The sequence below is a fragment of the Loxodonta africana genome, chromosome 4 (assembly GCF_030014295.1).
Source record: "Loxodonta africana isolate mLoxAfr1 chromosome 4, mLoxAfr1.hap2, whole genome shotgun sequence".
NCBI lineage: Eukaryota > Metazoa > Chordata > Mammalia > Proboscidea > Elephantidae > Loxodonta > Loxodonta africana.
The window spans coordinates 32496865-32519190 of record NC_087345.1 but is presented as its reverse complement, the minus strand read 5'-3'; the positions used below and the strand labels follow the sequence as shown (position 1 = coordinate 32519190).

The 22326-nt window shown below is 41.7% G+C and overlaps 1 protein-coding gene across 14 annotated transcripts in view; it reads right to left on the bottom strand.

Moving 5' to 3' along the window:
- The window catches only part of ANKS1B (ankyrin repeat and sterile alpha motif domain containing 1B), a 1402370-nt gene that overhangs the window by 20118 nt on the left and 1359926 nt on the right, over positions 1 to 22326 (bottom strand). For all 14 annotated transcript variants that reach the window (XM_023559966.2, XM_023559973.2, XM_003405282.4 and 11 more), the window contains 3 exons: positions 17674 to 17685; positions 16713 to 16799; positions 7751 to 7888 (listed from right to left, as the gene is read on the bottom strand). In XM_023559966.2, coding sequence (XP_023415734.2) covers positions 7751 to 7888; positions 16713 to 16799; positions 17674 to 17685 — 237 coding nt within the window. The remainder of the gene's footprint in view (positions 1 to 7750; positions 7889 to 16712; positions 16800 to 17673; positions 17686 to 22326) is intronic.

Sequence of the window (22326 nt, the reverse complement as noted above, 5' to 3'; positions counted from 1 at the left end):
GTGTTTTCCTGCATTTTGCCATTTGTTTCTCCAATTTAGATTCTTTCATGTTCCACTTGCAGCCAGGAAAGAAGAGGAAAGAGAGCTCCATCTCCCCCATGTACCACCCACCAGCGTCGTAACTCCAAAATCCCCTACACATTCTGGAGCCAGTCTAAACCACACACCCTAAAGATTGCAGAATTTGGGAGTTTCAAGTCAGATAAAAATGAGCAACGGTAAAAATATCAAAGACTGCAAACATGTTCTTTACAGAGAAGGGAAGTGAGACTTAGCAAGGATTTAGCAACAAAGCCATAGCTTTTAATGCTGTTAGAAAAAATGTTTTTTGTATTCTGACACTGTTGAGTGCAACCCTGTCATATTTTTAAAAAAACAAATGTGATATTCCTACAGAGAATACATCAAAATCTTTCTCATATATCCATCTTAACTTTATCACTGACAAATGCAGAATAAGCGAATAACATGTAGAAGACCACAGTCTCCAAATCACTGTGGTTATATTTATCTCTTATCTATAGGGCCTTCTAGGAAAAATCCTGCAGATTTAGGGCTCAGTGACCACTGGAATACTCACTCCACCTCTCAGTTGTAATCCCAGCAGTGTGGAACTCTCCTCTAATTATGTGATATGACAGAGGGGGAGAGAAAAGCTAAATCCCTGTTTTTTACCCTCACAACTCCTAGTCTCATAAATAACCCTTTATTTTTATACCCAGCCCTACTGTTTCCCCACCACTTGTCTGTCAGTTTGTCATGCTGTGGTGGCTTGCACGTTGTTGTGATGTTAGAAGATACGCCACTGGTATTTCAAATACCAGTAGGGCTACCCATGGTGGACAGGTTTCAGCCGAGCTTCCAGGTTAAGAAAGAATAAGGAGGAGGACCTGGAGATCTACTTCTAAAAAAACTGGCCAGTGAAAACCTTATGAATATTAGTGGAATACTGTCTGATACAGTGCCAGAAGATGAGCCCCTCAGGTTGGAAGGCACTCAAAATATGACTGGGGAAGAGCTGCCTCCCCAAAGTAGAGTCAGCCTTAATCATGTGGATGAAGTAAAGTTTTCGGAACCTTCATTTGCTGATGTGGCATGACTCAAAATGAGTGATTATACACATGGACCTCACTGGATGAAATATGCAGGAATCAAATCAACTACATGTGATATAATGGGGAAGCTCAACATTATCAGTCAGAACAAGGACAGGGGCTGACTGTGGAAAAGGCCATTGCTTGCTCATATGCAATTTTAAGTTGAAGCTGAAGAAAATTAAAACAAGTCTACAAGAGCCAAAGTATGACCTGATATATCCCACCTGAATTTAGAGACCATCTCAATAACAGATTTTACGCGCTGAATGCCAACGACCAAATACCAGATGAGTTGTTGGATGACATAAAGGACATCATACATGAAGAAAGCAAAAGGTCATTAAAAAGACAGGAAAGAAAGAAAAGACCAAAATGGATGTCAGAAGAAACTCTGAAACTTGCTCTTGAATGTAGAACAGATAAAACTAATGGAAGAAACAGTGAAGTAAAAGAGCTGAACAGAAGACTTCAAAGAATGGCTCGGGAAGACAAAGTATTATAATGAAATGTGCTGAGACCTGGAGTTAGAAAACCAAAAGAGAAAAACACACTTTTTTCAAGGTGAAAGGACTGAAGAAAAAGTTCAAGCCTTAAGTTACAATACTGAAGGACTCTATGGGCAAAAGATCGAATGACACAGGAAGCATCAAAAGAAGATGGAAGAAATACACAGAGTCCCTGCACCAAAAAGAATTGATTGATGTTCAACCATTTCGGGAGGTAGCATATGATCAAGAACCAATGGTATTGAAGGAAGAAGTCCAAGCTGCACTGAAGGCATTGGCAAAAAAAAAAAAAAAAGCCTCCAGAAATTGAGAGAATATCAATTGAGTTGTTTCACCAAATGGATGCAACACTGGAAGCACTTAATCATCTATGCCAAGATATTTGGAGGACAGCCACCTGCACAACGGAGTGGAAGACATCCATATTTGTGTCTATTCCAAAGAAAGGTGATTCAACAGAATGCAGAAATTATCAAACAATATCATTAATATCACAGGCAAGGAAAATTTTGCTGACAATCATTCAAAAGCAGTTGCAGCAGGACATGGACAGGGAACTGCCAGATATTCAAGCTGGATTCAGAAGAGGATGTAGAACGAGGGATGTCATTGCTGATGTCAGATGGATCCTGGCTGAAAGCAGAGAATACCAGAAAGACGTTTACCTGTTGTATTGACTATGCAAAGGCATTCAACTGTGTGGATCATAATATTAAGGATAACACTGCAAAGAATGAGAATTCCAGAACACTTAATTGTGCTCATGTGGAACCTGTACACAGACCAAGAGGCAGTTGTTCAAACAGAACAAGAGGATATGCATGGTTTAAAATCAGGAAAGGTATGTGTCAGGATTGTATCCTTTCACCATGCTTATTTAATTTGTATGCTAAGCGAATAATCCGAGAAGCTGGACTATGTGAAGAACATGGCATCAGGATTGGAGGAAGACTCATTAACAACCTGTATTATGCAGATGACACAACCTGTTTGCTGAAAGCAAAGCACTTACTGATTTGAGATCAAAGACTACAGCCTTCAGTATGGATTACACCTCAACATAAGGAAACAAAAATCCTCACAACTGGACCAATAAGCAACATCATGATAAATGGAGAAAATACTGAAGTTGTCAAGGATTTTACTTTACTTGGATCCGCAATCAACACCAATGAAAATAGCAGTCAAGAAATCAAATGACACATTGGATTGGGAAAATCTGCTGCAAAAGATCTCTTTAAAGTGTTCAAAAGCAAAGATGTCACTTTGAGGACCATGGTGCACCTGACCCAATAGCCTCATATACAAGTGAAAGCTGGACAATGAATAAGAAAGACCGAAGAATTGACGCCTTTGAATTATGGTGTTGGCAAAGAATATTGAATATACCATGGACTGCCAAAAGAACGAACAAGTTTGTCTTAGAATAAGTATAGCCAGAATGCTCCCTAGAAGGGAGGATTGCGAGACTTCATATCAGTATTTTGGGCATGTTATCAGGCGGGACCAGTCCCTGGAGACGGACATCTCGCTTGGTAAAGCAGAGGGTCGGCAAAAAAGAAACAGATTGACATAGTGATTGCAACAATGGGCTCAAACATGGCAAAGATTATGAGGATGGCGCAGGACCGTGCGGTGTTTCGTTCTGTTGTACACTGAGTTGCTATGAGTCTAGAACCTGCTTGCAGCACCTAACAACAACAACTACTGTTTCCTCTCCTCCCTTGCCTGGAAGGTGGAACTGGGAAGCCTTTTGTTCTAAAGTGGGTGAGATGCGTTGGGCCTTGGCAAGTTAGAGATCTGAAGAGAAATCAGCTCCCATGATAGCTAGTTTAGACTCCAGAATGCAGAGGGGCCTGGTGCTTGCTTGTAGGTACACACTGACTTTTTTCTTGAGAGCCCTGATTCTGTTTTTTTGCTCTGGTCTTTTTATTTTCACCTACTTGTCATCTAAAACTGAAAATATCACAAGCTGAATTTATCATAGATTCTACGTAGTGGAAACATGCTTAGAGCTCACTACCGTAGCATTTCCCAAACTGTGTCCTGCGAGGTGCTCTTGAAAAAAGTGTGCCATGGCTAAAGAAAATTGGGAAACACTGTACACTCCATCCCGTGTCTTGGAGACTCGACAGGGCATCTCAGCACATTAAAGGCTTAGAAACACCCTGTATTAAGTAAACAATACTAAACTTACAGGCAGCTTTTGTAGCCTTGGTCCTCACTTCCTAGGCCACAGGATTTCAATAGAAAAATGCTCCAAATTTCAAATCCAACTCACCATAAACTAGAAACCTCCTACACATCATTAAAGGTTTGATGATAGCAGATATTCTTAGAAACATTACATGACCCATAAAAGGTCAACCAGGTCAAACAACAATAGCTTTCAAATTTAAAATGTATACATATCAGCTAAAAGAGTAAATGTATATTTGAGGTAATAGAAGGTATACCTTTTTTTTTTTTCTTTTGCCAGGGGGACTGATCCACATCCAAAGAGTTTTAAGCCTTCAAGATTGACTGAATATTGAACTGCCTTACATAAGGACAGAAAAATCCATGCTCAAAGAAACTTTTTTTTCTTTTAACTACAGGCAAAGCTTGTTGCATCTCAAAATTGCTCAGAGGCTAAGGTCAAGGCTGGTGGCCTTGGTTACTGTTTTTGAAGTTAGACAACCTATGTTCACCTAGAGAGGATTAAAATGGTGGACTTATGATGTCAGATGAAAATCCTTTGGAGTTAATATCAGAATCTTAAATTAGTGAATGTCTGCATTAAATCAAACATCTGGATGAAAAAATAAAATACGAAGCAACTCTCCACGTTTTCCAAGTGTATCGGGAGCATCATGTCAATAATAAAGCTAAACATCTGACCATTTTTTCCTACATTTCATCTCAATATTCTATTGTCATATATTTATAGCTAAAAAACTCAAAGGGGCAGATGGCCAACAAGCATCATTTTTAGTTTAAATGCAGAATAATATTTTTGATACTCTTATGACGGCAAATTATATTTTACTTTAAAAACCAATCTTACTGAAAGAAAAGCTGCATACTCAGAGCTGACTTTCAATGGGAAGCACTGCAGAGGTGCAGCAAGGTCTGTGGAATCAATGCTTTCTTTGAAGGTTTGCTGCTTAAGTTCTTTTACAAGGGCAGCGGGAAAACCTTGGACCCTGAGGAATACACTTCTGGCAAACCTCAATCCTAAGTATTTTAGCAGAGAAAGGGTCAGGCTGTTGGCTGTGATGCTGCAGGCAAGGAGAGAGAGGAGGTGGAACAGAAGTAACATTGAACAACTATTACTTATTCTACATATCTTAAGAGCCCTGGTGGTGCACACGGTTAAGTGCTCAACTGCTAACCAAAGGTTGGTAATTCGAATTCACTCAGCAGTTCCATGGCAGAATGACCTGGAGAGCTGCTTTGATAAAGATTACAGACAAGAAAACCCTGTGGGGCAATTCTACTCTGTCACATGGGGTCGCTACGAGTTGGAGTCGACCGGATGGCACCTAACAACGAGTACGTATGTTCCTTAATTTCAGTCCTGGCAAAAACCTGTGAGGTACAAATCCTTGTCTCTGTGTTAGAGATAAGGAAATTCGGGACTCAGAAAAGTTCTGCAGGTTGTCTAAGATCAAGGTAGCTGAGCTGGGATGTGAACTTTGGTCTGCCTCTTTTTTCTATCACACCAGCCCAACTCTCACGGACCAAGGTGTTTCATGCAAACAAGATATATTTGGATAGAATGAAATTTTACTGTTTAGAATGAAACTATTGTACTCTTCAGAAAGGGTGAGTTATGTTTAAGGCACCACACACCTAACACTCACATCCTTGTAAAGCCCACTGAAATGACTTTCATCAATGCTGAGATTCCATGCAGACAAACACAATCCACAGATATTTAGAGCGGCCTTCCTGGGCTTTGCTTTGCAGTCCTTATTGTTACCACATACCACTTTTAATTATTCTCGTCATGTCTCCCAAAATAGAAGAGATTTTTTTTTAAAGACTCATGAACGTTCTCTCCTATGCTTTCAGTCTTTAAAAACCGAAAGGGATGAGCAACCTGCCGCATGACACAAACGTTCTGAGTGTGAGCCTGATGGTGTGAATTTTGGATTACGGTGGCATTGGTCCATGGGTGCTTGTTAGAACTGGAAAAGATTGCTTGATACAGTCTGCTACCCGTGATACTGAACTGTGGCTGGCCTTCCAAGAATATATTATGCTCCAGTTTCTGTGTATTTCTTTAAATATGTATATTTCAAATGGAGCAGAGCAGAAGAATTTTAAAACTAAAGTGACATTTTAGAATTCTTCTGATTATAAACGATTTCAGGGTGACAGCCATACTCACGCATCTGTCAGCTTCACTGCAGAATGACCAGTGTGCTACATTAGAGACACCCTGAAGCAATCTATATCATCTTTAGGATCTATAGATCTTAAAGGAACATTCGTTGGTTTCACCATCCAAGTTTGTAATACATGGACTAACTTTTAGACTTAATGACAAGTATGAATACAAGTGGTATAACACCAGAAGGCCACTACCTGTCTGTCAGTTTGTTGTACTGTGGTGGTTTGCACATTGCTAGGATGCTGGAAGCTATATCATTAGTATTTCAAATACCAGCAAGGTCACCCAGGGTGGACAGGCTTCAGTGGCATTTCTAGACTAAGACAGACTAAGAAGAAAGGCCTGGCGATCTACTTCTGAAAATTAGTCAACCAAAGCCTTATGGATCACAACAATTGTGAAGATAGCTTAGGAACTGTCAATGTTTCATTCTGTTGTACATGGGGTGGCCTTGAGTTGGAGCTGACAACTAACAACAAACACCATAATGTTGTCATTACAAGACTAACTTCTACTGAGCAAAGGGGCCAAATTTTGGAGTTTCCAATTATTACTTGTAGGTGTCAGATTTGACTATATTAAATATATAACCCTCCTTGCAGAAAGGGAAGAGGACTTGAAGCACTTATTGATGAAGGGCAAAGACTACAGCCTTTGGTATGGATTACACCTCAACATAAAACAAAAATCCTCACAACTGGACCAATAAGCAACATCATGATAAATGGAGAAAATATTGAAGTTGTCAAGGATTTCATTTACTTGGGTCTACAATCAATGACCATGGAAGCAGTAGTCAAGAAATCAAACAATGCATTGCATTGAGCAAATGTGTTACAAAAGACCTCTTTAAAGTGTTAAAAAACAAAGATGTCACTTTGAGGACTAAGATGCGCCTGACCTAAGCTATGGTATTTTCATTCGCCTCATATGCATGTGAAAGCTGGACAATGAATAAGGAAGACTGAAGAAGAATTGATGCCTTTGAATTATGGTGTTGGCAAAGAATACGGAATATACCATGGACTGCCAGAAGAACGATTAAATCTGTCTGGGAAGAACTACAGCCAGAATGCTCCTTGGAAGCAAGGATGGCGAGACTTTGTCTCACGTACCTTGGACGTGTTATCAGGAGGGGCCAATCTCTGGAAAAGGACATCATGCTTGACAAAGTACAGAGTCAGTGAAAAAGAGGAAGACCCTCAACAAGATGGACTGACACAGTGGCTGCAACAATGGGCTCAAACATAGCAACTGGGCAGTGTTTTCATTCTCTCGTACATAGGGTCACTATGATTCGGAACTGACTTGAGAGCACCTAACAATAACAAATATAAAACCACGAATATTGTATGGGCACTGAAATTTACTTTTCTTCCAAATAATCCTAGACTATTACGCCCTAGTATTTAGAAATATCAGAGAAACCAGCAGACACAGCAAAGGAACGAGGAAGCCAGAAGTTTATGTTATTTTGGTACCAGAAAAAGAAAGGAATCTGTCAAATCCGAAAAGCAAAGTTCATAGTTGAGCAATGACAGTTGAGGTGCCAGGTGAGGGGAAAGTTCTAAGTTTAGTGGATGAATGAAAATACAGAAAAAGCTCAGAAAATCTGAGTCTGCCAAAGTACCTTATAGTTGGTTGGTATACATTAATATCTGGTAAAGAGGCCAAAGCTTATATGTTAACTACAAGTTGGGCTTTCATTAAAGTCCAGGTACATTTCTGGGAAATTTTTAATCTGTCCAAAGAGAAGGGTCGTTACTTACCACATCGAAGGCAGTAAACACATGACAGTAGTGGTGATTGGACTTCAAATCTTTTGTGATATAAGCAAATGTCGAGAGGTCTTCTGGGTCCTGGGCAGCACAGGAGATATTACGAATTTCATGCTCAGCAATTATGTTCTAGAAGAGATGACATAAAAGACCATTGTTTTCCTTTGCAAACCAGCATATTTTAGAACCAAAGCCAGTGGCCAGTAGCTCTAGAGTATATCCAGACCAGCAACATCCAAATTGATCCAATACTATCCACGGGCAAATATATGTCAGATCTGGGAGGAATGCTTTCATTTAATTAAAAACAACCTAAAATAGTCATATCCTGGAGCAGTGGTTCTCACCAAGTGGGATGAAGGGCAAAGACTACAGCCCAGATGTAGTCTGAGTGGCAGACACTTTAAAAAACACACAGTAATTACTAAGCATTTTACTGTTTCCATTCGCATACCCACTTGTAGATATGTAGCACTGCCTCCTGCGGACCCTCCCTGGAAAGGACCACCTGTCACTTTCTGCCTGGTGGTGTAATGGTCACGTGCCATGACAGCTAGCCAAAAGGTCAGCAGTTCGAATCCACCAGCTGCTCCTCGGAAACTCTATGGGGTAGTTCTACTCAGTCCTATAGGGTCACTATGAGTCGGAATAACTCAACGGCAATGAGTTTGGTTTCCAAGAGGTTTCCTGACCCCTCACTATTGTGCTTGCTCACTGTTCTTGTGGCCTGCCCCCATTCCACCAGAGCAAAAGCAGGTACAGAAAGAAGGAGGCTGCTGGAACCATCCAGGTGCTCTCTCTCAATGATTCTGTGGAGGCTAAGATGTAACAGTAGGATAAGGGAATGATGACTGTTACGGATTGAATTGTGTCCCCGAAAAGACATGCTGAAGTCCTAATGCCTGCACCTGTGAACCTGACCTTGTTTGGAAATAGGATCTTTCTTTGAAGATGTTATCAGTTAAATTATCAGTTAAGGTCATACCAGTGTAGGGTGGTTCCTAATCCCCTCTGAGTGGTGTCTTATAAAAGGGGAGAACAGACATGGCGACAGTTACCCAGGAGGAGACCCCATGCATAGATATAGCTACAAGCCAAGAGATGCCTGGGGCTATAGGAGCTGGAAGAGGCAAGGGAGGATCTTTTCCTTCAGAGTAGACAGACAAAGCATGGTCCTGCCAGCACTGTGAATTTGACTTCTAGCCTCCAGAGCTGTGGGACAATAAACTCCTGGTCTTTGAAAAAAAGCCACCCAGTTTGTGGTGTATGGTTAAGGCAGCCCGAGGAAGCTAAGATAACCATGCTGCAATATTAAGGCGGTCGGACTTGATCTAGGGTCCCGTGGATGTAACACTGTGTTGACTATATCACCACGTATAATTATGAGGCTGGTACTGTTGCTATCATTATCTTACAGGTGAGAAAACTGGTACTCGGAAAGTTTAAGTGCCTTAGCTCTGGTGGTGCGATGGTTAAACATTCAGCTGCTAACCAAAAGGCCAGCAGTTCAAAGCCACCAGCTGCTCCTCAGAAATCCTGTGGGAGTCAGAATCAACTCGATGGCAACAGGTTTGGTTTTGGGGTTTGGACCCAGGGCAGGTGTTGGAGCTGGGACTGAAATTCAGAGGTGTCTGAATGAAGAGCTCGCGCTCTTTCAAACACATTGCGTTGCCCCTCATTTCCACCTCTCTCTCTCATTGTTTTAACATAACTTCTTTTTTATCTATCATTTCTTTGCTCCTCCCCACCCACCCCCTTTGCCTCCAAAATTAACTGGTGGGAGGTAAGCAAGGAAAGGTTTCAGTACTACTATTGTCCTGAAGGAGCCCCGGTAGCGCAGCAATTAAAAGCTCAGCTGCTAACCAAAAGGTTAGCAGTTCCAATCCACCAGCCGCTCCTTAGAAATTCTGTGGGGCGGTTCTACTCTATCCTATAATAGGGTCGCTATGAGTTGAAGTGACTCCACAGCAACGGGTTTATTGTCTTGAGGCATAAAATAACGACGGATTATCATCTGGCTGAAAACCCTATTAGAATCTTCTTTTGATACAAAGATGGATTAAAAAAAAAATCCTCACATAGTAGAGCATTCATTTTTTATCTCATAATGTCCCATTTATGTTTTTCACAGTTGTCATAGATCTAAAACCCTCAATGCTTTACTTACCCTAATTAGTTTTTAATTGCACAATCTTAAATAACCAGTCGGCAATGTAACTTTCCACGTATACCCATCACTGCCTAAAAACGCTGACAAAATGTCCTTCCCTGCCAGCGCCCCCAGCAAATACTTCATGTCCCTCACTCTATGAGCTGTGTGGTCTGGAAGCAATTACAGAATTAACACATAAAAGAAAATTAAGACATTCTTCACTGTGGCCCTGTGTGTTGACACCACATGCAGCCCTCTGTCAAAAATAACTCAAGTTGAAATTGGAATCCCATAAATAAGTAATATTTTATTGCAAGATACAGTTTCAAAATAGAAGGTCGTGACCCTTTTCTGGCATTCAGACAGCATTTCTTCAAGGAGAAAACTAAATTAGGAACCAGTGAGTTTTAAAATGAGACAGTTTATAGTCATTAAAGGTATGGATGTTAGCAGGTGCTAAGTGCTTCTGCCACCATTTTAATGGGTTAATATGCTTGGCTGCTAACCAAAAGGTTGGAACTTTGAGTCCACTCAGAGGTGCCTTGGAAGAGAGGCCTTGTGATCTATTTACCTGAAAAATCAGTCACTGAAAACCCTATGGAGCACAGTTTACTCTGATACACGCGGCATTGCCACGAGCTGGACTTGACTTGATGGCAGCTGCTTCTTCGCTTTTACCCGGGAAGTCTGTTGATTTGGTCTCACCTATTCAGGATCCACTGGAAACAGAGGGAAGCTTCATTTGCTCTGACTTTTAACTGAATTGATCTTTTGTGTTCTGGACATCCTTTAGAAGCAAAAAGAAGATCAACTTCTTGGGAAAGTATTACAGAGAAAAGTGCCCTGTGGTTTTGATTGCACTGAATTCCCTGAGTCTTGCCAATTCACAGGATGTCACTCTTGGCAGTTTCAATCATATGGCAGCACTGTGGCTCTGGGTCAAAATGCAACACAGATCTTTAGAGATCTCTCATCCTCTGTCTTTTCTGACACTTCCTCTGAATTTTCTGACCTTGCCTCCAATCTTCTGGGCCCCTCCTCTCTATTCTCTAGGAGCCCAGGGCTGTTCTGACTGCCCAGTGAGGTCTGCTCTCCTCTGTAATGCCCCATGTTCCAAAATCAGCCTCCTCTCGCATTGCCCGCAGTGGTTAAGAGCTCAGCTGCTAACCAAAAAGTCAGCAGTTCAAATCCCCTAGCTGCTCCTTGGAACCCTATGAGGCGGTTCTACTCTGATCTATAGGGTCGCTGTGAGTCGGAACTGATTCGACAGCAAAGGGCTCCCATTGCCAACATTCTTATGCCTCTGTTCTCATGGTCTAAACTAGGAGGAAAACAGGATAATAAAAATATTCCACAGTCAGGCATGAATAACTGATAAACTCAGTCGTGTAACTGGCACTTAAAAATGTGCTTAAATGAATTTGTATAGTTGGCCTGTGTACGGAGATATATTTGAGCAGAGAACTTCCTAGTATACCTGTGGTGCAACAATGTAGTGAGTGACCTGAGGACTTGCTAGTTTTTTTTTTTTTAAATTTGTTTTATTTTTTGCTGTTGAGAATATACACAGTAGAACACACACCAATTCAATAGTTTCTAAATGCAAATTCAGTGACTGACTTTGATTACATTCTTCAAGTCGTGCAACCATTCTCACCCTCCTTTTCTAAGTTCTTCGCCCACTGACATAAATTCACTGCCCCCTAAGTTTCCTAACTAATGTTTGAAGTTTCTGTTGTCAGTCTGATCCCATATAGATAGATCGTATAAGAGTACAATGCTCAAGGCAGACATTTTTTACTAGTTAAGCTAAACTATTGTTTGGTTTTAAGAAGACTTCAGGGGATATTTTTGGTTTAAAATTTAAGGTTTAAAGATTATCTCAAGGCAATCATTTGAGGGGTTCTTCCAGCCACCATGGCTCTAGAGGTCTGGATGACAATGAGAATTTGAATGGGGAGGATCTCACTAACACTACTGCCATCATTCTGCACCATCTACCTTTGCAGAATGGTGAGACCAGTGCTCTGTGTGTCTGACGAATCCAATACAACAGACACTAGGCGATAGATTGTATGGAGACTGGGTGGTTGGTTTCCTCCTTGGAGAAGAAGTTAAGGAGGAATACATTCTTTCCACCTAGCGTAATGCATCAGTCAGGGGCTCCTCCCCACATCCAAAGGTGATGTCATGAGCCTACCTTTAAAATGGACTCCTATGTTGATCAGCCTCCATTTCTAAGCATGCTTGAAGACAGCAGAGCTTCAAAAAGGCTTAGGAGAAGAACTGGGAAGAGGCTCACCCTGTACTTTCTTTGAGATAGGAAGTTTGACAGCTCAGTACCCTTTAGGTACCTGTCTGTTGGCCCCATCTTGTTGAGAAACAGCTAGAGGTGTCTAGCTGGTGGGTGTAAAACAGAACTTTCTGGTCCAGCAAATTTATGCCAGGGTCCTAAGAAGGATGTGTGATGATGAAGTGATGAGAGTCTGCCTCTAGACTCTCATCACTTCATCATCAGGCTCTGACAGGTATGGCATTTCTCCTGTGTCTTCTTCATGCCCAGTTTTCTCTGAGTGAAAGAATGCAGTGTCACCCCCCTAAGAGGGCCCCTTGGAACACAGGCAGCAGTCCTGGGGAGAGTAACTACAGACACCCTGCAGTGCCTGGTTCTGAGAACAGCACGCATGCTTAGGTAATGTGCTCTGAATTCAACTCCCAGCTTCTTAGAAAAAAAAGCACGGGCTATAAAAAACAGTGGGCACTTGTTTAGGCAATTGTTCCGCATCATTTTGTGCCTAAAAAACAGTATAATCCCTGTGTAAAGTTCTGAAGTTGGTATTCAGAAAACACAAAAAAACAAAGCCCAATACTGTATTCCTCCTGATTTTGCCAGATGGGGAGACTGAGCGGGGAATCAGTACAGGAACACAAAGTGCGATCTGCTTCTCGGGCCGCACTCAGTGGGGCGAGCTGTGTCCCCTCTTGGAAGATCTCGTGGATCTGAAGGAGGGTCTGTAACTAAGCAGTCGCAGTCCTGTGGCCTGAAGACCAGGTTAGTTACCCCTGTACTACGGAACTGTGGAAAGCTGATGTGATTTACCTGCAACATTTTAAATCTATCCAAGTTCCACTGTTAATTCGCAGTCATTTTCTGCCTCTTTCTTCTTCGATCAGGATTCGTGAATCAGTTTGTTTCTTAAGTTGCTAGGCAATAAGTTTATGAGTTTATAACTAGGCAGCTAACCCTCCCCCACGAGCTCAGCCATAACCATTTATTTATGAGGATAAAAGGAAAGGCGTGATTCACTGGAGGGCTCATCTTTCAGGTAGTCTAATGGGGACTAATAGGAAAAGAGGAATTAACGCATAATTAAACAGCCATGGTGCTGCAAACTAATTGATGGAAAGGAGCCATGGTGTAGCAGAAAAATCGTCACGTCAGGGAGTGGGAAGATCAAGTTTTAGTCTTTCTCCCTGACCAGCTAGCTGTGTGGCTGTTGGTGCTGTCTTTTAGGGAAGGGTCCATCAATGACAGGCAGATTAAACACTCATCCCCCCCGCCACCCCCATCTTAACAGGGCATGCGTTAAAGAAACACAACGGTTAGGAGAACACTGCTGAGGACTAAAGCACAATGACAACATTACATATTGATATTAAGGTGTGATTCTTGGTTGTGCCTTAAGACAGGCTTAGTGGCCACTGTTATTGTGTGCCATTGACTCAACTGGAGCAGCCTGCCAGGTCTTTTCTCCCACAGAGCGGCTGGTGGGTTCGAATTGCCAGCCTTTTGGTTGGCAACCAAATGCTTAGCCATTGTGTTGCCAGCGGCTGGTGGGTTCGAATTGCCAGCCTTTTGGTTGGCAACCAAATGCTTAGCCATTGTGTTGCCAAGGCTCCTTAAAAAAAAAAAAACTTAGGTGCTGTTAATTTCAACTCATCGCGACCCCATGTAACAGAGCAGAACTGCCACATAGGGTCTCCTTGGCTGTAATCTTTATGGGGGCAGATTGCCAGGTCTTTCTCCCATGGAGCCTTTAGGTAGGTTGGAACAGCTGGCCTCTTGGTTAGGAGCTTGGCACCTAACCACTATGCCACCAGGGCTCCTTTAGTAGCCATTAGTATCTGAAATTGGGGTCTTCAAATATGCTTGCATTTCACAAGTCTTTCACCTCAGATCAGAGCAGCCCACCAAGACAATACTTCTCAGGGCAAACAGAAAGTAGGACTTTGGAATTTATCCATCTGTTCCTTTCCTGCTGTGGGCATTCCAGGTTGATTTTTGCTACAGAACATGTGCTATATAGACTGTGCATATAGTGTGGCATGCAAAGATGCCACTGCAGACACTGCCAAAAGCTAGGTATCTGAGTGCAGTTCTTTTCACAATACAACTCAAGGATGACCCTTTAACTTTGGGTTCTCTGTGGCTTCTGAAGCCAGTCCTCCATCCATGGCTGCTGGCGAGGTTTTTCAGCCTTCTATAGTCACACTCCACTGATGTGGCCTTACACTATTTCTTTCTTCTACCCTCCCTCTGAATACAATCTTTCTGCTTCAGTTTCCCACACAGCAACTACCAGGCTATTGCTCTGAGCTACCCACTCTCTCCCCATCCACTGTTATATTGGGTAGATCAGCTGCATTGTAGCACCAGCTGAAGTCCTCCAATGCCTGAAAAATCCAGGTAGGTACATACTGTCTTACATTCACAAAGAAGTTGGCTGCACCTGCCATCATATACCTTGCCTTTGCTCTGGATTTGGAAAATATACTCAGGGCCACACTGCTGGGACTTGAAAGATATGTTGGCCTTCTTTACTTAGTGTCTTTATTTTCACAGAATTATCTTCTCTGTATCTTCCTGTGCTTACTTCCGAAGAGCAGTCACCAGCGAGCAGAGGTTTATGAATAACTCATCTAATTATTGGCGAAGTGTTTCCTAGAGGTACAGGAGCATCAACTTCTCTAAGCCCCTGATGTATCCTTAAGCAAAATGCAACAGAATTGACAGAGCTCTCCCTCATCCCTCTAATCAGGGACGCTATCAATACAGAGGCATCCAATCATACCACCAGCATCCTGGAAAGACTGCCTTAAGATGCTGGAAACTTCTCACGGCAAATACCACTTGTTTAGAAGTTGTCAGGATCCAAGTCTGCTAAGGTTGTTAATCTAAGAGTGTCAAACTCAGACACTGACAATATATTGCTCTTAGTGTTTTTCAAATGCAAATGGGGTAGAGACAGTTGCTCCAGGTTAGGAAAAAAATCTAAGTGCCAAAGTCTTTCTTGAAATTTAGATACAGCAGATAGCAATGGTATCTTCAATGACAGCTCCATAAAGTTTTCGAAGTTTTAAAAGCAACTGACTACAATTTAAAAATAAAATAAGTTTATGGGCCAGTGACTAAAGTCACTTCTAAGAAAAAAAAAAAAGGGGGGGGGGCATACCAATCAGGATGATTCTGATTTGAGTTTCCACAACCAGAATCTGACAACAGTAACTGTCAATGACATATTGCAGAACCAAGGCTATCATTTGGATACTGACAGCTAAAATCTTGATGGTATTATTATTACATGTAAGGCATGAGCCTCTGAGTATGTTTTGGATATCATCGGCACTGGGACAATGCTGGGTTAAAAGCTTTCTGCCTGGGTTTCAGAAGAAACCAGGAGCTGGTTCTCCTACAGGGAGCTTAGGTTTATCTGACCGCTAATGCAGCAACCTTCTGTGTTACTGAAAACAAACCAGGAGAGCTTCTAATTGGTTGATTCGGATGCTCACGTTTATTACAGAAACCAAAGAGTCACTGCCCATGGGACTTTCCCCTGGTATCTAAACCCAGTTGCCCTGCCCCCAAGTTACCATTGCTATAGTCTACCTGTTTCATGACCTTCTGTCCCTTTCCTCCAAAATGGAGATGGGTCCAAGTAGCAGGTTTTGTAGGTAGTCCAGAAAGAAAATGGTATTCACCAGTGGTTAGCACCTCTTTCCCCCTCATCCAATAGTTTGGTAGAAGGACGATGGAATAAAATATTTATTATGTTGAATAAAGTTGAAACCTTCTCTTCCATTTCAGTATTTGAGAATTAAACATAATTTAGAATAAAAAAGCCAGAGAGTGCTCCTTGTGTCAGGTATTCATGATGTGTATCAAAAGAAAGGACATACATATTTCTAGAGAGATGAAGGACAACTATTCTAGCCCTTCATAGTGATGTTTCTTCTAACGGAGGAATGGCGTAATTGTTGCCTTTTCATTCTATAGTGATTTTCTTCTGTTTCAATGTTCTCTAGATCCAAAAGACACGCCAGATATTAAGTGCTAACAGTCTATTAGAGAAAAAAAAAGAAAATCGAACCCATTGCCGTTGACTCAATTCCGACTGATAGAGACCCTACAGGAGAGAGTAGAACTGCCCCATAGGGTTTCCAAGCAGCAGCTGGTGGATTTGAACTGCTGACTTTTTGGTGAGCAGCCTGAGGTCTTAACCACTGTGCCACCAGGGCTCCCTATTAGAGAAGGCAGCATGGAAAAGTGAAAGTAAAATATTTATAGGAATCTTGGATGAAGCCCCCCAAATAAAATGTGCTTTTATGTATGTACCTATGTGAGTTTGTGTGTGTGTGTGTGTGTGTGTGTGCGTGTGCCTGCAGGTGTTTTTGAGAAGCATGAAAGGTTGGTGGTGGGGAAGTGATTACAATGAGGATGCTGCTAGTCACGATGGAAGCAGATGATGTCAGATCACATACTCAGGGCTGTATCTGTGTCTAAGCCAGAGGTGCAGTGCCTACCTTATTTGTTGCATCGATAAATTTGACTCCTTTATAAGAGACAGAAAGAATAATAGTAGGGACCTTCTTCATTTGCTCTGTAGACTTCTGAAATGAAATGAGAAAACTGTTAGGACAGTTTGTGCTGCGTGGCAACTGAATCACATCATTTTTCCTTTTGAAAGATAAAGATGAGCTCAGGTTAAAAACAGCACACACACATACACACACCCCAAACACACTCTAAATGTCTGTCTCTCTTGGGTTTAACTCTGCTTTCAGCTTATAAAGTATCTGTCTTGCACTTAAGGATCTACAAAGAGCGTGTTCTGCTGCTTCATGTGGAATGCTCAGTTTCTCTGACTGCAAAGGGAGAAATGCACAGCCCTGTCTCCTGCTGTAATTTCAAGTTACCAGCCCTTGGCCTAGAGTTAAACCGTATCAGATTCTCCAAGGGCGAGTTCAGCATTAACAAAATATATACATCCCCCCCAGCCCCCTGTTTTGACCAGTTGCCCTCTTTCTTTAAGGCACAGGCTATGTCTGGGTGCGTACTTAACATATGAATTTAAAATACATCACTGTGAATTTTTCTCGAACCTGGCCAATTCTGTAAAGCTGATACTATGCTTAAAGCCGAATGGCTTGTGACCACGAGGATATAATACCGCTCTGTAACAATTAAACCCTCCAGAAGCAGCCTGTATTTTGAGCCACAACAAGATGCTGGGCGGTCCAGGGTAACCTGCTTTGTCATTTAGAGCTGCTGTATTCCCTTAGGCTAAGTTTTTATGATAGATATTCACATTGGCTTAATGTGCTTAGAGTTTGCAGTGTCTACAGTTTTACGCACCTGCAAAAGTTTCTCTGTAATTTATTATGTGCCTTTTCTGTTTAGTTTTATCATTCATCAACAGCCTGTTTCCTTCAGTTCCCTCGTGGACATCCCTAATAATTACATTAAACACCAAGAAGAACCTACCTGACAGTTAGCCTGATGAATTTTCCAGAAAAGACAGGTGGGAACATAATAGGAGAGAAAATACACAAAAAGGTTAGAGAAAGCTGTTTCAGTAATACACACACAGCATAAATTCATTCAAAAAGGAATGATGCCACAAAAGAAGAGGCTTTACAGATATACCAAAAGCCAGGGAAACTGTCATTTAGAAAACTGCTGTGGCTTTCCACAGGCCACGTTTCTTCTCTTCCTTCTCTGTTTTCCCATCATTCTATTTATTGCATTTCACAGTCTCAGGACTAACACTCAAGAACTTTCTACTTTGAGCTTTCAACAACAACCTACCTGTCTTTACATTAACTATGTATGTTAACAGAATCAGAAAAAAAAAAAAAAAAAAACGGAACTTCCTTGACTTCACTTACATTACCCAATTTGCCTTTTCAAAATTCTGAAACATGACCAGAATTCACGAAGGCTTTGAATCGACCAGTGTGAGAGAAACTGACTGACTCAATAACGGTCACTACACTGTATCTTTCACTTGAGTCACACCAACAGTGTTTTAGATTTTCCTCATTATTTTGATACAACATCTTTTTGATAGCTGCTGTATCTGTTTCAAAGACAAAGAAAATGAATTACGAAGAGCACTGCTATTTAGTATTTATCAAATGCTTCATGCAGTATAGCAAAAAGCCGCCATCTTAAAGTGCTTTTTAAACTAGTTTTAAAATTACCCAGGCTTGCCAGTGTTCTTTTGTGATTGCCAAAAAGAGATACTATGAAATTGGAATAGAAGGTTAGATACTTTTATCTTTTTAATGCTTTTTCCAACCACTTCTGAAAAAACGTGCACGATAAATCAAAGGCAAGGCTAGAAGATTTTAAGGCAAAGCAGGGGGCTGGACTCTGTAGAGAGGGTGGTAGCAACACAGTGTTGTAGCTGGCGTACTGAACACAGTGTTGTAGCTGGCGTACTGAACACAATGTTGTAGCTGGCGTACTGAGTATGTGAGGGAAGAATTCTTTGCAAAGAAAAAGAATGGATTTCAATAAAGTACCTGGCTCACCTCTTTACACATATGTTCTCTTGGACAGATATATCTGTAACGTGAAACAATATACAGCTAACATAAAATTGAAATAGCAACATCTTATTTAGTATAAGAAATATCCATTTGTCATTCACTCAGCAACTGGGTGGTTATTTTAGGCCAGCCACTGTGCTTGTCACTGGAGAAGCTACTTCAGGGGATATCTAACAGACCTCAAATTGTGTGAAAGCATCAATCTGCTGAAAGCGGCTACTTGAAGTGTTGTGTTGAGAAGGATGCTGAGGCTCTGTGTGGAAGGGGATTTCAGCCCTCTTCCCACTGTCTGGGCTCAGGGGAAAAAGGGCTGGGAACGATGTCTGCCATGGAAGATGGAGAGGGAGGGGCAGCACATGAGACGCACGTTGCCATTCCTGCTCTAGACTGATACGAAGAACAGCTACAATACAGTGTTGACAAATGCATCCAGAGATAGAGATGCAGAGTTCTGCCAGAGTACGGAGAGGCTAACTTTGCATGAGAGTGTAGGGAGTCTGCATGCATGTATGCATTCATTCACTCAACAGTTACTGACTGCCTGCCTGCTAGCGATGGTTGAGCTGGGACTTAAAGGATGAGCAGAAATTTCCAGGTGGCAAAAGTGGACAAAAAGGCTTTATTAGCAGAACTAACACACACACACACACACACACACACACACACACACACAGAAGTCTGGAAATGAGAAATGATAACATGGATTGGGGGTAATGGTGGGAGATGAGGCTAGAATGGTAGGTGTGATAGATTGTGACTTCCTGTGCCACATGATGGCAGAGTGGGGACGCACTGGAGGTTTTTAAGTACAGAGTGACACAATGAGATCCGTGTTTCAGAAAGGCAGCTCTGGTGGTTGACAGAAGAGGGACTGGAGCAGTTAGAGGCTGGATGTAGGGAGACAAGAAGCTGTTGTGCAAAGCCAAATGAGAACCCGAAGCACGGGTGTTAAAGCAGGAGTCCTGGAGAAAGGGAAGTGGGCCTCTAGTGAATGAACTATCAATAAGGAAGAACGGAGAAGATCTGCTGACTGATCTGCTGTGGGAGATAAATGAATGGGACGATGTCACAGATGATGAAGCCCTTGACTGAGCTAGGGAATAATGGAAGGAAACATGCTTTTGCATAAACGTAATGAAAGTGCCTTTGAACGTGCTGAGTTTGATAAAAAAGTGGAGATGTCCAGCAGGAAATTGAAAGTAAGAATCAGATCTGGAAATCCATCCACAGAGACGGGATGGCAGAGGACATGACAGCAGATGAGGAAGCTCAAGGAGAGAAAAAGAGACAAAGGGGCTAAGGACTGCATCTCAGAGGAAGGTTAATATTTAAGGAGCAGGGTGGAGGACTAAGAGCCAATGAATTGGACCTGGCATGAAGACAGAAGAAACTTTAGAGCACTATGATGGAAACCAAGCAGAAGAGTGCTTAGAAGGTAGAAGCAGTGTCGAATGCAATGAGGACTAAAAAAGGACTAAAAAACTGTGCCTAGCACAGTGGCTGGCACATGTAGGTGCTCCTATATTTATTGGGTTTACTGGGTGAAATCCTTGGCTTTAGCAACTAGATAGAATTTGTTGTTGGTCTTATTAAGAGCAGCTTCAGGAGAACAGGGGCAGCAGCAAGCAGAAAGGAATACAATATACCATTAATGAATGTCAGTGAAAGGGAGAGCACAGCTGAAGGGTGGACAAATCAAGGCACATGATTTTGGGCTGAAATAAAGCCATCAGCAGTGGTTTCTGTCATAATACAAGGACTCCACATCACATGCTCAGCTGAGCTGAACAAAGAACAGATAAAGGATGGCCATCTGCCTGTTTCTTTGGTAGGTCCCACGAATCCCTGCTTTCCTAACTGGAGGCGGCACTGGAGGTGGTCACGCATTCCAATGTGGAGACCAAACTGCCCTTCCAATGCCACCGAGTCCCTTGACAAGAAGATGATGGACCCTGGCCAGCTTTGGGGTGAAAAGGGACTGTGGGACGTCTTCAAAGTACTGTTCCTCCTTTAAGACATTTATACTCTCTATAAGAATATTTTTTTACAAGAATAAGAATCCAACCACTTTTTAGGGGGTTTCTTGATGGTATACTTTGCAAGAGCTTTCAAAGCGGTCTTTTCATACATAACTTTAACAAAAGAAGAAAATGCATTAGACAGAAGGCCAGTATACTGAGTCTTCAGGGAGAATAATCAGGGAGGCAAGAAATCCAATAAACGTCCATTTCATTTCATTAAGGTGTTACAGATATTGAAATGTGAGCATGGAGCTCCCAAGCAATCACAGGCAACCTAAATGCCACCCTCCCTGTTTTCTCCTCAGTGTTGGAGTCGCCTTCTTTTCCTTCTCAGGGGTGGAGGTACTAGCTCTGAACCTCACTGCTCAAGCTTACAGAACATGCTCCGAGGAACACTGGTTTCTATGACCTGTCTGCATGCTTTGCTGAGTTTTTGTGTGAGTAATAATCTCATATGTTTATGTTAAAAGCTCAAGCCTTATTTATTTGTATAAACAGAATTCTCTTCTCCAGGCCTATCTCCTCAGTAAAATGCTCAGGGCAAACCTTATGTTATGGTTCTCTTTTGATTCTAGTTGCTCTTTTCTATGCCGTGCTCATTGTGGAATTTCTGAGCTTTCCCAGAGTCCTGAAATTCCTACCTTTAGCGCCAGCTTTACAGGACAGGCTAATTTATAACGAGGGCCTTGAGTCCCTAAACAATGGAGTACTCATGGGTGAGGCCCAAAATGCCCTTGACCTTTACAGCATCTTGCTCTCTTGCAAAGAGCATTCAAATGTATTTTGTCCACAGTTTCCAACATCACGATTATCATCCTTTTATTATTCCAAGAGAAACATATATTTGGTTATATAGAAATGCCACATTTCTGAAACCTAAAACAAAATGCAGCTTTAAATCATAAATGCAAAGGCAGCCTTGTACGCATCACTTATATTTATCTAGCCTATAAGCATTAAACAGAACACAGACCATAACGTCTTATCTGGAGGTGACTATCTGAAGTACTGGGGTCTTGGTAACTAAAATAATTGGGCAGTTTTAGAACATTTCATAAAAGTAGAGTTTTTTTTTTTGATTCACCAAGGAAAAGAAATAACCATCTTTTTTTCTTTTTAATTAGAAATTATGTACTGCTTAGAATTTTTATAAAGGAGCTCTGATTATGCAACAATTAAGTGCTTGGCTGCTAACTGAAAGGTTGGTGGTTCCAACTCACCAGCTGCTTTGTGGAAGAAAAGATCTGGCAATCTGCTCCTGTAAGGATTATACTCACTCCTCACTTATCGACATGGTTAGGTTCCAAGACCAGGTTGTTATGTGAAAATTGGTGTTACATAAAAATGGAGGATGACTACATTATTACGTAACTGCCAAACTACATCATTACATAACTTCCAAACTACATCATTACATAACAGCCAAACCACTGAGGATTATGACCCAGGCAAATTGACACATAACCTTAATCATCGTAAAAACCAAACGCCAAACCCATTGCCATCGAGCTGATCCTGACTCATAGCGACCCTATAGGACAGAGTAGAAACGCCCCATAGAG